General features: G+C 37.3%; 1 protein-coding gene across 1 annotated transcript; it reads left to right on the plus strand.

Annotated features, from left to right (window-relative positions):
* The first annotated feature begins 273 nt into the window (after window positions 1-273).
* Window positions 274-13,326, plus strand: LOC144344607 (protocadherin Fat 4-like). Its single transcript, XM_085497460.1, has 10 exons — window positions 274-471; window positions 1,098-1,242; window positions 1,568-5,241; window positions 5,999-6,272; window positions 7,051-7,279; window positions 8,809-9,147; window positions 10,115-10,230; window positions 10,825-10,865; window positions 11,487-11,589; window positions 11,799-13,326. Exons 1-10 carry the CDS (start codon window positions 274-276, stop codon window positions 11,948-11,950), a joined length of 5,271 nt encoding a protein of 1,756 aa, XP_085353586.1. The 3' UTR covers window positions 11,951-13,326.
* The last annotated feature ends 4,193 nt before the right edge of the window (window positions 13,327-17,519 follow it).

Raw genomic sequence — 17,519 nt, forward strand, 5'->3', positions numbered from 1 at the left:
TAGATTTGTTTACAGCGTGCACTGTGGCAAAATCTCAAGAAATCCTTTGGATGACCGATATAGTTTGACTGTATAACCCGGGCGGCATAGTTTGATTATGCTTGTATTATTTCATTGAACGCCGCTTGCTTGAAAAATACATATATACACTGGATTTTTTCAGATGTGGGTGAACCATTGGGATTAGAAAACGGCGACATAACGGACAGCCAAATCACGGCCTCGTCATACTACAGTGAGTCATATGTACCGTGGAATGCGCGTTTGAATGGGATGACCACATCCTGGACTGCGAAATTCAATGACTACAACCAGTGGATCGAAGTAGATATTGGACGCATACGAGAAATAACCGGATTTATTACTCAGGGTGGATACGATTCCAACCAATGGGTGACGCAGTACCATGTGTCGTACAGTGAAGATGACAATGCCTGGACGTATTATAAGGACACTACTGGAAATGATAGGGTGAGAAAATAAACATGTTCATTTCAGTGAGCCACATATCGTATATATATTGTACAGGATACTCGTTTTTCTCGAGTTGAAGTTATGATCGAGTACGACTGATTGGGACCGCCGCCAAATCAAGTGCGTTCGGACTAGGACATTCAAACTCGCAGTTATCGTTCAAAAGATAATGATGGTGCGAAATATGTCTGGGTTTTTAAAGAAAATGCTTTGTCACAGAATAATAGTCTGTTAAAGGTGCCAAGTATGAAATAATTTAAGGACAAAAAAACAAACCTGCATAGAAATCGGAATAATAGGTCTTTTGATTATCGGAGACGCATTTCAATGGGCTTGATTACGGACAATGCATGACGTAAATTTCACCAGGAAATTCCGCAGTGTGCTCTCGCAATCGCGTACTTAGTCATTTTTACAAGGTTCGCCATTTTTGATGTCACGTGATAATTATGTAAACAATGACTGCCCAGTTTGTGCGAACTTGTACCTCTATACTTAGTCTTTTGATATATATAACCTAAATTACTGTTCTGAACGAGACAACAGACAGAGAATGTTTTATTTAAAAACGTCACAAAACCCTTCTCGCCACCTTAATACTTGTACTTTTCACTTCTAATCAGATGTTTGTTGGCAACGTTGATCGTAGTACACCAGTGGCTCATATGTTAGATGATCACTTTTACGCTCGTTACGTTACAATCCATCCCAAGGGATACTATATTCAAATAAGTATGAGATTTGAAATCATTGGAATTAAAGAAGAGAGTAAGTAACAACCATAACTATACAATTAACCATGTCTTGATAAAAACCGTATGTAATGTGTGTGTAATAGTTTTACTTCTGTCACTCCAGAATTGAAAAATAATATCACTTTCGTTTCGTTTTCCAAATGATTGGCAATAAATGAAAAAAAAAACGTTGAATACATGGCCAACTGCCTTTAAAAAAATACCTTGACCACGTTTACGGATTTAGACAATGTACGGTAAACAAGATAAAAATTTCTATTCTATTTATATCGAAGTTGAAGTGATTCAACAAGGGTGACAACAAACACACAATTTTAATATTTTTTCTTATATTTTAGGTCAGTTTACCTATGAGATACTAAGTGGTAATAACGAAAACAAATTTTACATCGATAGTGAATCAGGAGTTTTGTTTACAACTGAACCACTGGATAGAGAAACTATTGACGCATATGACCTAAAATTACTGGTGACGGACGGTGGGTCACCTTCTCGCACATCCACGGCAAACCTGGTTGTCTATGTCAATGACGTGAATGACAATATTCCCGGATGTAGTCCTACGGTATATACGGCAATGGTGGAGGAGAACAGCGCAGTGGATAGTCTGGTTTTAAACAATATAACGTGTGTGGATCTGGATATTGATTCAAATAGTGTTCTTCAGTACAGCATATACAGCGGAAATGTCGCCACTACCTTCTACATTGACCAAGACAGTGGCTTCATATATATCTATACCGCACCCGACTTTGAAAGTTATACTTTTTACGATTTGACCATTAGAGTTTCCGATAACGGGACAGCTCCACTGCATACTTTTGTTCAGGTGTCTATTGGAATAGTTGCAGTGAATGAGTTCGCCCCAGTGTTTCCCGGTACTTACACTGTAACCATCAATGAAGTACAAAATATCGGTTACGAGTTTATACAGGTTGCAGCGAGTGACAATGATCGCACTGATCACGAACACGGACAAGTTATATTTTCTATTACTGCAGGGGATAACGATGGCACTTTTAGTGTAGGAGCGGTTTCTGGAATGATGGAGTTGAGAAAAAAACTAAATCGCGAGTATTTAGATGTCTATGTTCTAACACTGAGAGTGACTGACGGTGGAGGTCTGTACGATGACTCTGATGTCACCATAACGGTTTCAGATTACAATGACAATGGTCCAGTGTTTGAGACTACGATATATGAAGCTAGTGTATCCGAAGATGCAAATGTCGGAACCACTGTATTGGTGTTCCAATGTACTGATGCCGATGTGGGAGTCAACGCAGATATTAGTTATTCCATAACTGCTGGCAACGGTGAGAATAAATTTCTCGTGACTTCAAACAGGGAAATTCAAGTAAATAATGCCTTGAACTACGAAAGTATACGCGAATACACACTGACCATAACGGCTACGGATGGTGGGGCCGGGCCTTTGCAATCCACGGCGTCTGTGGTTATTCACGTCGATCCAGTCAACGAGCATTCACCGGTATTTACACCCGATTCATCTTTAACGGTATCTTGGATTGAGAGTACAGCGATCGTTACGACCATTAAACAAGTGATAGCAACTGACTCTGACTGGGGTGGCCAGGAACACGGAATACCGAGGTATAGCATTATCAGCGGTAACATCGGGAACGTGTTTTCTATAGCCGAGGATACCGGTGTCATCACATTGGCTGGACAACTGGACAGAGAAACGTTGGATGAATATGCTCTTACCGTTCGTGCATCAGACAACTACGAAGGCGAAACACCAATTTACAGCGACGATGTTACATTCTATGTCATAGTCACCGATGCCAATGACCACTACCCAGTGTTCAACCCTGAAGTGTATTCAGTGAGCGTTCTTGAGAATGTCAATTATGGAACAGTTGTGGTACAATTGACAACAACCGATGCCGATATTGGTTCCAATGCAAATGTCGAATACGTTATAGTAGACGGTAACACAATGAATGAATTCTATATCTATAACTCTTACATTCGAGTGAACAGTGTGAGACTAGACAGAGAAAGGTCGACACATTATAAATTGCTCGTTCGAGCCCATGACTCAGGTTCACCTAGCCTGTCATCCACAGCCACAGTAAACGTTGAAGTCCTGTCTGTCAATGACAACGCACCAGTTTTTAACATAGCATACTCATCTGTAGAAATATATGAAAACGTACCCCTAGGATCCTCTGTATTTGACGCGAATGCAGTTGATATCGACATCGGTACTCATGCGATGATTGTATATTCTATAACAGGAGGCAATGATGCCGTTATACCAGAGACGTTTCTTATTGACTCTACATCCGGGGTTGTAAGAATCGGCGCTCCGTTGGACAGGGAAAGGCAAGGAGTGTATGACTTGGTTATCACAGCTCAGGACAATTTTGCTGAAGGGTTTTATGGAACAAAAACGTTACGAGTCACTGTACTCGATAGAAATGATAACGCACCCCAACTATCTAGTGATTATTATACCACTACCATCAGTGAAGATATTGGAATTGCAGTGAGCATCATGACAATCGCTGGGAGTGATTTAGACTCAGGAGTCAACGCTGAATTAGAATTCAGCATTTATGGGGAAGACGCCCATTATTTTACAATTGGGATCACCAGTGGTGAATTGTTCACCCAACAAGAAGTAGACTACGAGCAACAACAACTCCTATTCTTCTATGTTGTTGCTACAGATATTGGTTCTCCTAGACTTGAATCTATCCCTTCAGCTGTGCAAATTTTCATCACAGATGTCAACGACAACGCTCCTGTATTTGAACCAAATATCTATTATTCTGGCATTAGCGAGTCTACCTCGCCGTTGACGTCTTTTCTACCGACACATGCTTATGACATTGACGATGGTGAAAATGGAAGGGTTACGTACAGTTTGATTAGCAGCAGTTCGCCAAATGTTTTCTATTTTTCTGTTGACCCAACGACTGGGGTCCTGAGTACGAGTTATTGGTATTTGGATCGAGAAAGCTATGACTATTATGAGTTGACAATTAGAGCATATGACAATGGTTCACCAGTCCGTTATTGTGACGTCATTGTCCATCTAACCATTGAAGATGCCAATGACAACTCTCCCGTGTTTACACAAGATGTCTACTTTGTTACAATTCATGAACACGTTGATAATGGTACATATATCACGACGGTATCTGCCACAGATGCCGATATATACGAACATGCCGAGATATCATACTATATTACTGGGGGGAACATCGGTGATTCGTTTTTCATTAACCCAAATACGGGGGAAGTGTTTGCCATCGCGGATTTGGATCGGGAGATTACGCCGATATTTACCCTGGTGGTTGAAGCAAGGGACGCATTGCATTCTGATTCATCAAATATTTCTATTACTTTACGTGACTTGAATGATAATTTCGCAGTGTTTTCTGAATCCTCGTACTACTTTGAATTTAATGAAGACATAGAGGTTGGAACTGTGGTGGGGACCATTCTTGCCCATGACACAGACAATGGTACCAACTCCGAATTGAGATATCAAATAATTAATGGGAACGAAAATGATCATTTTGACATTGGAGAATTGAACGCAAATATAACTTCGAAAGTTGAACTTGACCGAGAGAGTATAGAAGAATACAACATCACGGTACAGGTATACGACCTTGGTAATATACAACTGCAGAACAACGTGACGGTGACCTTGAAGTTGATAGACGTTAACGACAATGCGCCAACATTCGACCAGGACGTCTACGAGTTCACGATACCAGAGAATTTGGAAACTGGCACGATAGTTTTCAATCTGACTGCTTCCGATCCAGATTTAGGTGAAAATTCTCGTCTGCGTTTTTATAAAAACTTCATCCTTCTGACAAATGATATTCCCTACTATTTTGTGGACCGTGATACTGGCGTGGTGACAGTGAACGTGCCCACCGATCGCGAGGACGTGGATTACATTGAATTACGCGCAACAGTCAGAGATTACGGCTCGAGCTGGAAATACAGTCGTGTGTACGTTTACGTAAGTTGAAAATATTTCTATTCAACTCAATAAATATTACAGTTCTGTATTCCTTCCATGTATTGTATCAGTTTGATCAATGCTCTAACCAGTACTATGGACAGTGTACTGATAAGTTAATGAGGCGTCTTGTAATAGGCATGCCACTCTTCTTTACAATAGTTCCAGTCTGTCTACCAGGTAAAATTGCTTCCAAATGCCAATGATATAATCATATCCATTGCTGATAGTTTACAATTTGGCATGAACGTATTGCTGACCCAGGAGTTGTTGTGAGGATTTGAAAACATCTTTTGATAAAACAAATGTTTATGATAACAAGATATATTTATTATATAATCTTTGAACTTTTTGCCTGGTTATCCAAATCATATTCATCGATTTCGAGTGTGATAATAATGTTAAGCAAATCCAGATTTACTGTTCTGCTGGAGTAATTATTATAGCCATGTGGAATTATGACATATTGTGTATATCATATTTAATATTAAGGAGAATCTTGATAGATAGTTTTTCTTATAACACCTGTGTGTGTACGTGTGACCCACTGGTAGATTAATTTAAGAGTTTTATGTAATTATTCTTATTTCTTTGATGTAAATGGGTTATCATTAAACGTGTAAATAAAATAAATAAATATAATGCATTCATGAATGCACTACAATGTGGCTAGGTGGAATTATAACATTGTGCATGTCATTCATTATATGATATGGAATCCTGTAACTGATAAAACATTGTGTATATTTTTTGACAGATCACAGTTTCAGACGTAAATGACCATACTCCAGTTATTGATCCAAGCTTCTATTCGCTAGAAATTCGCTATGACAGCATCTCGACTGAGGCGATTGCGATGGTAACGGCGTATGATGACGATATCGACAATAATGCTGAATTGAGTTATTTTCTCGCCGAACCGTCTAATGTGTTTGATGTAGATTTGAAGAGTGGTGAATTGCAAAAGACAAGTTCAGATCCGCTCCAAGTGTATACTAAATATGTACTGTACATTGCTGTACAGGACGGAGGTAATTTATTTTCATCTTGGATGGTTCAGTGCAGTTACAACTGTGGAGGGCGCTATTTTAGTACAATGACCATGTTGTCCCGGAATATATTCTTGGCTATGCTAACAGTTATATATTGGCCAAGAAATACCAAAGACAGTCATTGTTGAATATCACCTATCAATGACTAAACAAAGCAATAAACATTACCGATTTTGCATGAACACATCTCATCTTATCCTGCCACATCGCAATGCATCTGGTCTTATCTAAGTTACCGTGTTTCATTTCATCTTATTTCATTTCACTTATCTCATCTCATCTCATCTTTTCTAATCTTATCTTGTCTCATCTCATTTCATCTAATCTTATCTCATCTCGTCACATCACAATTCATCTAGTCGTATCTTGTCTTATCTTATCTTGTCTTATCTCCTCTTGATTCATCTTGTCTTCAGTTATTTGTTCTTCTCTCATCTCATCTTCTCATATTTCATCTTGCCTTGTCCTATATCATCTCATCTCATCTTATTTTATCTTATCTCACCTTACCTAACCTTATCTTGTCTCATCTCATCTAATTTCATTTGATCCTATTGCGTCTCAATCAATCTTATCTTGTTTCATCTGATATTATCTCATTTCATTTCACTTTGTCCAATCTTATCTAATCTCATTTCATTTTATATAATCTTGTATATTGTGTGTTCTCACAATAGATCATTACATTGTGCACTGCATTGACAAAGTGCCAATGGATGCAGTACACAAATTGCTATAATGTATGTTTCTATTGTAGGCGAACCACAGTTTACATCCGAAGAGGGCGTCGTTCGTATTGATACATTTGATCCGGTTATTCTCGTAGATATCAACTTGGAAATGAGTTTAATTGAGTTCAACCTCGTTCGAGGAAGTTTTATAGACTCTGTTTCACTGCTTTTTCCACCTGGACGAATCGGCATTTCGCAAATTGTTGAATCGTCTACAGGGATACAGAGCGTTAAGCGAAAATTACTGATTACTGGGTAAGATGAATAATCAATATTTAATAGATTGTACAGATCAACGAATGATACCGTGAACCCAAATTGTAACCTGTGTCAAAATTTTAAAATGACTTGTGTGCACAAAACTATCACAACTGCAGAAATAATTTATTATATAAGTGCCATATTGACGGCTTGCATGGAATGAACACAATAAACAAAATTCATAATTATCCAAAATATATTGCCATTCACCTCCGTAAAACAATATTTTCAGCTTTTCAGAAACTTTTCAAACTGCCAATCGACGTCGCTCGATGTAGTCAGAAACTTTTCAAACTGCCAATCGACGTCGCTCGATGTAGTTATAATACGTTTACGCGCGATAATCGTGAAATTCGCAAATCAACACTTTACAGTTCAAAAAAAATTACTTGGACGTTTTTGGAGAACACGTTTCTGCCATCGCCATTGTACGTTCGAATTCCCTCTACCTACCAATAATGCATAATGCACTATCATATCGCTGTTCAATCTCGCAAGATCTCAATATGACAAAAATATATTTCACAATACTAATATCCATATAAAATTAATTGTTGTCAATCACGATATGAAAATTTATAAGAAATAATTAGGATGATAATAATAAAAATGTATACTGTTTCAGATATGTCTACTCTGTTTTAGCTTTTTTGACCCCCTCATAGTGATTGCTCAACAAGAAATATTATCGAGACACCTGTTGATATTACGTTTCTGGCACGCTTAACAATAACGTATTTGTGTTGTATCCGACTTCAATATTATCGTGACAGTTTAATTCTAATTAAGAAGTTGGGTTATATTTGTTCGAGTTGTATATTGACCATGTGTTTACGCGAACTTGAATGACAGGATAAAACTGATTAATAGAAGTGATCACTCATACATTGAACGTACTATTTATTTATTTATTTATTTATTTATTTATTTATTTATTTATTTATTTATTTATTTATTTATTTATTTATTTATTTATTTATTTATTTATTTATTTATTTATTTATTTATTTATTTATTTATTTATTTATTTATTTATTTATTTATTTATTTATTTATTTTGCATGATCCTTAATCACACTTACTGTAAAATACTTTATTTTAGCTGAAATTAATATTCCCTGAAAAGACTTTTTGGATGTTTTGTATGGAATATATTTTCACTGATTTTTGACGAGTTGAATGTAGAAAAGGGTATATTCTCTGGATTTTATTTTAACTGAATCATTCCTTCAGCGAAAATAGAGTATTTTACAGTTCTCTAAACACTAAAATTGCAACACAAGCCATGAGTTAGAACTTTTGACTTAAGCAAAACCAGTCTTGCTAAATAGCCAAGTTCCGTGCAGAATCAGAAATATTAATTGGATTTAATAATATGAAATACCTTCCAGTCGTGGGCATTGAAAGAATAAACTAGCAGTGAGAATATCGTGTTCATTGTGTAACTATAGTGTAGTTGGATAAACAAAAGTGCGTCTATTTTCTTGGATATTATTTTCATTTGATTCGCTATTTTTTCAAAGGGATACTCTTATTGTTTCAATTTACGGTGTATACCACAAGTTAGCGGATGATATTAGCGGTATATCTGAAGATAAAGAGTTTCTGAGCGCAGACCAACTGTTGTCGGTGTTACGTCTCGATAGTAGTGGTACTCCCGCCGCAGTGTTACAGACACCGACCTATAGCAATTACAGTGTGATCAGCGTACAGCCTCACTTCCCAGAGCCCGACTCAGCTCCGTTTTGGCAAACGACCTATGGCATTGCTATATTGGCACTCAGTGCCGTGATATTTGTATTGACTATCATACTGATAATTGCGTGTTGTTATAAATCAAATCGCAAGAGAAAAATGGAAAGGTGAGAGCTTATCTATAAATTTCTTGGTTATAATTGTGTTATAAGAATAACGTTTAAAATCAATTATTGTAATAATGTTGTGCGCTCGTGTCCAATTCACTATTGTGCAAATTACGACAAAACTATTAAACCAGTTCAGAAATGCGGCAAACCACAAAGACAATATTCTCGACAGTGGGTTATTGTCTGCACTGATCGCAATCGCCTAGTGACAAGAGCTATTACTTTACATCATATAACTATCGAATACTTATATTGGCCAATTTTAGCTGTATGTCGGCTCTTATAATACAGTTCTCATCGATATACAGTGAATAACCCGGAAATTACTACTAAAAATTATTACAACCGGCCGGTCACCTCAACCGACCGTGTGTTTCCGTGCTGGAATCCACTCAACATTTCGCACGGAGATTAAAACAGTTATTTTTATTGTGTTAACTAATTACTTTGTTAGATGTAATGACATTACTATTGATTTCCGCTACCCTGCTATGTACGTCGACTCCCCTCTAATAGCTGATGTGAATACATGTCAAGGTCATCAATGACGACCAAATCCATATGCAGGTGATAAAAGTGTGCGCGCAAAGATTCTGAGCTCAAATGTTCAAAATAAATACACCTGCAGATAATTGCCAGGGCTACCGTTGAAAATTATACATCATATTCAGATGACCGTTCACTATTATGCCTGACGTGGCGGGCGTGACCTTCATAAACGCACTTTGTTTTCTTAGTCATAATAAATGTACAATATTGCCCGAGGATAAATACACTTCATCAGCTGTGTTGTATGTGATGTACCTGCGGCGTAGTACCGCTTTACACGGCTGCGTATGACAGTAATGCCTGCGCACACCATGCTGGGGGGTCATTGGCTGGCACGATAATGCGGGTGGTACAATACTAATTCACAATCATTATTTTACTTTGAATTCTGTTCTGTCTTCGTGTGTATTATTAGGCTACAACACACCGATAATCGCGTACGGAGGAAGAGTGCCAATGATGAACAAATACCAAAATTTAACCGAGCATTGGTGTGGCAGAGAAACCAGCCTAGAAATCCGTTATTAGTTGGTAATTTGAACTAATCATTTATAATGTAACTAAATAGTTAATAAAAGTGACTACCTGGAGAAACGAACATGTCTTGCACTACATGCACGTAATGATATGACAGAGGTTCTCACTTTGTGTGTTTACACAAATCAATATGGTGTTTAATGGCACTGTAGACACGTTACGCAGTGGGACATGTAAGCTAATTGTTATTGGTGATTGCAATTCTTGCACCTGTCGGGTGCTTCCAATGGCTTTGCTTAAACAGTAACTCCTACTAGTGGGTTTTATTAATATCATGCCTAATAGTGATTTACATTTTTGTACTCTGTCCAGTCATTCCATGGCTCGTACCTTTGGCTTTGTTTACATCACAAAGCATGAGACTATTGTGATGTCGGTGAGATGAAACGAGAAGGACCATTTCCTCTATCTCAATGCCGTGTTTATATGCGTAGCGGGAGATTTTCTACAAGTTCTGCTGAAACACTGGTCGGCACTTATCAATCGATTATGGCTATAAATCAAGCCATGTGTAAAGGGATGTTTTGATCCACCGCCGCCGTATATCCAAGTATAATTCATTTAATTGATACCTCTTCTCAATCACAGGTCCCGCCAGTAAAGCAGATAATGCTCCGCCTATGAGAACGGTAAGTAGCTATTTCAAACGTAAATTGTATTAAACTTTGTATTTGGTTGTGTAATATTCTCGATTTAATACCAAAAAAGAAATAAAATGAAAAATATAAAATGAAAAGATCAGACAGAAATATGATTGCAAGGGCACAATGTGGAATGTCATAGCAGCCATTGTGTGTTGTGTTGTGTGTTGAAACTCAACTCAATCCAATCATAGCATAGACTGTAATAAATTACCATGTAGGATATTATGTATCTGATTGTTTCGAAGAACGTCAATATGGAATTAAGGCGTGCTATGTTTAGAGCACAACTTACGGAACCGTCAAATCGCGGACTTCAAGTCGCGTCCATTGGAATTATCCCTTTAAATAAATATTCACTTCCTCGTCAGGAAGACCTTCAAATTTGACGCTTTCCTACTTGGAGAGTTCGAGCAAATGTAGCGGCGAGGCATAATTTCGATTCAAAACATTGCTCTCCTTTTCAAAATACATATATTAACGGAGGATATTGTACGGGATGTGACATGTGTTAATATCAGTTATATATCTGATATATATACATTGTATATAATTTAAAACATGTTAACTTATAGATAATATTGTGCTGTTTTCTCATTTTGTAACCAGCAGGAGAAAGCGCAATACATAATGGCTGACAGTAGTGCCGTATTTGTAAAAACGCCACAGGTGCAACCAGCGCGGACCAGCAAGGAACGAGTCAATCACTTAGGTATTTATCCATCATGACACATGGCAATCAATATTGGTTTCGTTTTATTTTTTCCGGTCGTGGATGCACCATATTGCCGGTAAAATTTTATGGATAAGTAAGGCATTGAACTATATACATTCGTTTTTCTGGGCAGGCTGAACTAAAACTCTATTTTGTTATTACTCATGATCCATTCCTTATATTTTAATTCATTCTTGTTCAAACAGTATCTGATCGAGGCAGTAAAGATCGATATAGGAATGCCCACCAAAGACCGATTACATCCGAGTATTTTCCGAAGAGGTCCAGCGGTGTGCAACCGAAGAGACCGGGATCGAGTTCGAGTCTGGATAGCTTACCTGGCTATATCGATATATAAATTCAACACTTTTATTTGAAACATTTACAATTTTATGTTCAAAAACATAAAGGTTTATAGGAAGCACTAGCTTCATATATCATTTTATATAGTTCAGACAATCGATACTACAAATTTACATAAAAAACCCCACAGTAACGATGTTTGACGGTTGGTTTCTATAGTAACCAGATGATGACTCATAAAGGCATTTGCGTGAATACCGACAGGTAAAAGTTCATACAAACATGTTCACGGGTGTTTGTATAATGCTCCGAAGGGCAAGTTTGTCTGAGTGTTTACATAGTTACGATAATGTCACGTACGAGTAACTACAATTTGTTCCCTGTCTCTACCGTAGTTATAAACTGAAATCCAACAACAAAAGAGACATCTGCGTTTGTTTTCACTAGAAGTACACAGCTCTTCAAACGAACCGTCTTTGCTTTATTCAACACCGCACACAGAGCAAAGAACATAATTCGGCATTATTGTGGAAGTAATCGACACCATTTAAATCGCTGATATAAGTCAAAGAAGACAATATTAAGTGAAATTATTATGCATTTGGTCATACATTGACCACTTAGCGCATTATATATATAAGTAGCAACGTCTTTACTGAATGAAAAAAACGTGTAACATATTTTTTTGATAGAAATCTCATCAGTTTAATTTAATCCCCTATTGAAACTTTTTGCTGTGGTCTTTGTCGCTTTCTGGGGATCCAACGGATGTGGTGTTAGTTTTCGTTAGAGGTCATCGTTAATGTTGCCCACAGGCAATGTCTGTTGCACCATAACGTCGAGCAGCTGCGACGAGTATTATTTGCGGAATAAACCATGAATGAGAAGTTATTAAAAATCGGCATTATAGCTTTGTTTTGTTCATAACTGTCATCAACCACACGGTACGCTCTGTCAAGCTGTAAGCTCCTACGATCACCAATAAAAGTAGGAAGTGCATTGAACGATCAATCATACCGTCGGCAATAAAGCTTTTTTATTTTGATTATTGCAATTAGTGTTTTGATTAGTATATCACACTAAATCTAAAAGTTCAGCGTTCTGGCTAATTAGCATTGATAGTCCCCGCTGTTCCCGGTGGGGATCATCTCCAAATCCGTTGCATCTTTGCACTTGCCGACAAAGCGCCACTATCGGTAACTGCAATTCCGCCCTTCTGACCATCATGTTGTAATTTCCATGTCATAAGCATGTTTATATAAATAAATGCAAGAGTTTTGTATTTCAGTAACGTAGTATATCGCACCAACCTCGTATATACCTTAATCTGCTATTAACGATGGTACTTCGGATAGAATTAATGGAGTTATTATCAAATATTGCGCTGTTTGTAATTGTTTTATGCATTTAATAAAGGAGCCAGAACTAAAATTGATGATTCTTATGCAGTTACTATCTTGACTTGAAGTATGTTACACGCACACTAGCTGGCGGCACTCTTTGAAATGTGTGTTGCCCCACCCACCGTACGCCCTAACAGGCTGCCATGCGTATGAGGTGAACCGCTTATGATGACAACAATATCTATTATTCAGTGTGATTACACATTGTTTAATTGTCGAACGACAAAGGAATACTAAGCAATAAATTAAATGAAACTGATCAAACGATCGACTAAAAGCAGACCGGCGAGCTTAGCAGTGCATTTAGAGGCATGTTTACACTCGGAATGCCGACAATCACTGTACCGCTACACGCAACTTTACGTAGTGCAACGTTTCTGGCATTGCCGTCAATGGACACGCGTAGCTGGAGCTAACTCATTCAGCGTCACACGAAGATGAAAACACATATTCGGGTGAAATCCCTACGATAGTATCTGAGCACGATGAACGCAGATGCATTGTACAGGCGACACGGGCCTACGTTGTCGTGTACAGAACAAGTAGGACGACGACTTCGGACTATAGGGGATTTGATTGACGCTAACTACAGTCGCAACAATAACTCAGTGGCGTATTGGTTTCATTTCTGCAAACTGTACATCGGTGAACGCTTTTCAAACTTTCTTATTGACGTCAAATCTTCATTCGTTAGATGCGGAGATGCCCCAAACTATGTGCATGGTCATCGAAGACAGGGATGAACCAGTATATACAATTATGGACCACATATTCTCGGTACAGTATGCATGTGTTTACGGTTAATATATAGGAATTTAGGATTCTGAAAAACTCGTATACCGGAAGAGACTTTGTCAGTAGCGACCACAAATACTACATGTCAACATTGCTGTGTTGACATTATAGCTGTTAAATCGTCAACATCAGTTTGTCACGATTAACTTAGGTAAATATTAAATGTCATAAACCGTCATTCCGAGATCGAAGGAAACCAACATCAACCTGATTTATTGTTATACGTTAATTCCATGTTTCATTCGGAGAGTCTCAGTTCTACTCGCGTGCACTTATTTAATTGTTTAATCGCATGGGTGTAGACTGAATTAAGTACATCCCGACAAGTTGTTTTAAAATTTTGCATATATCATAATCTGTCATAGTGGACTCACGCAGGTCTTTAACTGCGAAATGTTGTGTTCTGTAGCGTGTTATTTATTGTGTGAGAGTAAATAGGGAACCTATTTAACATGTTAGTGTCAAACTAGAGAGATATCAAAGCAAAGGCGGAGTGGAATCTGAATGACGCTGTTTCTAATCTCACAATGGAACAAGACGCTCCAATCTGTGTTACAATCGGAAAGAATTCATGGTGACAGTGCTACCTGAATCATGAGCAGCAACTCACGAATGGAATATTAATCACTGACAGAGAAATTGCGCAGTGTATGAGTCATCGTGTGCAATACAGTACAGCGCGTAGCTAAACCATGGTTACGATCGAACCCCTGAAGATTGTCACAAATGAAGCGTATAGTGTGCATATACACTCACATTGCTCAGTCCAAATATTATTGTTTCCCGATGCGTTCGTAACGGTTATCATCGAAATGGTCACAATCATTATTATACGTTTTGGTTTCATTCAGCAGCGATTTAGTTACGTTGTGCATGATTTGAGCAGATAGTCATGTTATTTACATATACTGTTCATATTGGCGGATTTAGATGGGGGCCGAAGGGGCCGCGGCCCCGCTATTTTTAACAACCAACAGAGCTTCGCGCCATCGGCGCTCGCGAACTTGGTCTTGGTCGGCCTCCCTATTCCAGAATCCTAGATCCGACCCTGGTTCAGAATCGTCTAAATAAATATATATCGTAAATTTGTACTGTTTTTAACATAATGACAGATAAACACGTTTGTATGGTATTCCTCGCTAAACACACCGTTGACCAATCCTATTATATGTGCTTACAAGTAAATCGCTAAGTACGATGAAGCAGGCTGTCATCGGATATAGCTCCGCTGTTGCATAAGTATGCTGTGAAACCAATCTGATACAAATCTCTAGATATTATGCAACAGAGCGAATACAAGTAAGTACATGTGAAAAACATTCATGTAAAAAAAATTAAAATAGCAATTGAACGTAGTGACTCATATGTGACATCGCCATGGTAATGAGTACAATATTTGCTGAGAAATTGTCCTGTTTGAATTACATTTTTTTTTACCTCAAACGACAAAAATATTCATTCAAATTAGAGAATTGAAATTATCGTCACGGAATGAACACCATGGGCCACACAATATACCAACTTATATCAAATCATTGGGCTGATTATTTCTGAGAAGTCGCATTATTTACATTATGTATGACAAACATTCACAAGAATTAACAAAATGTAAGCAATTGTCGTGAAATATACAAATCTAAAAATCGTCCACCCAAGGTAGAATATGAAAGGAAGCCGGCTAGTCTTTATCAAGAAGATGTTGAAAATAGTATTTATACCCCAAATGAACAAACTCTTCACTAACATTAGAAACTTGAAGATGATTGCTTACACATAACGTATCAAAGCAATTGCACTAGCCGTCTTCCAGAAGAAGAAGAATAGCATCTTTTACCAAACATTTGAGTTATCAATCGAATTTCTCCCAAATAATGGTATACTTACCAATCAACATATCCAGATATATTACATCAAGAAAGACTGTTTCCCTGAAGAAATCGAACAAACTATGATGTACCAAACATTACAACTAGAAATTTGAAATTATCGCGACGAATTGAACAAATCTGAGAAAGCCGAAAATTATCGACAGTTCACAAGCAATCAGTAAGAATGCAAATAGCCCCGGTGCCAACTTTGTCGACATCGGAGTTAAGACTAATGCACAGGTGATATATCGTTATAAAAATATATTAATTATTCAATTGACATATTTGTTTAGCCCATTTTCCTTATACGGATAAGATGTCCAACTTTTAAATTTGAACACGATAAATTGTACAGATGCGGAAAATGTAATTGCACCACTAATGATTTTGAGCGAAGGGTTCAATAAGAAAGAGAGATTATGCCCAAACTTTTAAGGATTCATAATTAAAAAAAATAGCTTCGGGTACCTCTAGTTACCTTTTCATCGGACTGCCAAAATAGTAAATAGTGTCTTCATCTACAATATAGGAAAGAAGCCTGTATATGTTCTTCAGAAAATTGTAAATAACTGTTAGAAATATTTGATATTTAATTATTTAAAAGCTCTTTGTTCAGAATATTAATCGGCAATGTTAACGCATTATTGTGTAAAACCAAGATTTTAATAATATTAGAAACGTTGCTGACGTGGTGGTATTTTTAACGAATATTTTCTTGAAAATCATAGAAGTATGGCGACCCCCTATTTTTTCACGCAAAATCTTTATATTGTTTCTGTGTATGCATTTTCATTAGTAGGTTTTCCCGTAGCTACAAAGAACTTTTGCTGCGACACACCACTAGTTCTGAGGTACTTTCTACCTGAGGTTGGCCACGTCACCCACGTTCATAAAACGTTGCAATGCATGTTTGATAATTACTCCCATCTATGTTATTTACCCGGTTATTTCATCAAACGTTACAACAGTTGTTAAATGTCTGATTTTGTCATTTGTACACTTCGTATAATAAAATCAGAACAATTCCATTCCATCGAAAAATCTCGCTACTGCTGTATGTTTACTTTGATGTTAATATATATATCCAATGCTTCTGAATGAAATTTGATCATATGTATGAGCATGCGTATTATAAACCACTCAGTATCGCCTTTATTAAATCGTCGCACATAATTAAACATGAGATTTTTTTATAATTGTGTCAGCAGTGTTTATAAAACACCTGTTATTCTATCTAAACTACTGTCTAATGTTCCAACCAAAGATCTCTGTATGTGTTCTACATTCTTGACTTGGCTCACACTTATTAACGTCTCGAAGTACGCCCCCTTTAAACAGTTGTATGGTCCACTTCTAAACATCTAAATTACAACAACTTCATTAAAGCTGGTGATATGAATCGTAATATCACCTGTATGGGCACTCATTTATATATGACGACTAATTTTCTGAGGCTTAACTCCGATAAGATTATTTTATTCACTATTTTTCGGGTCACGTCGCAATATGACAGAATTTGATATGCAATCTGTAAAGTTAAATCACTGTTCTAAAGCCC

The sequence above is a fragment of the Saccoglossus kowalevskii genome, chromosome 3, assembly GCF_978046115.1.
Source record: "Saccoglossus kowalevskii chromosome 3, keSacKowa6.1, whole genome shotgun sequence".
Lineage (NCBI taxonomy): Eukaryota > Metazoa > Hemichordata > Enteropneusta > Harrimaniidae > Saccoglossus > Saccoglossus kowalevskii.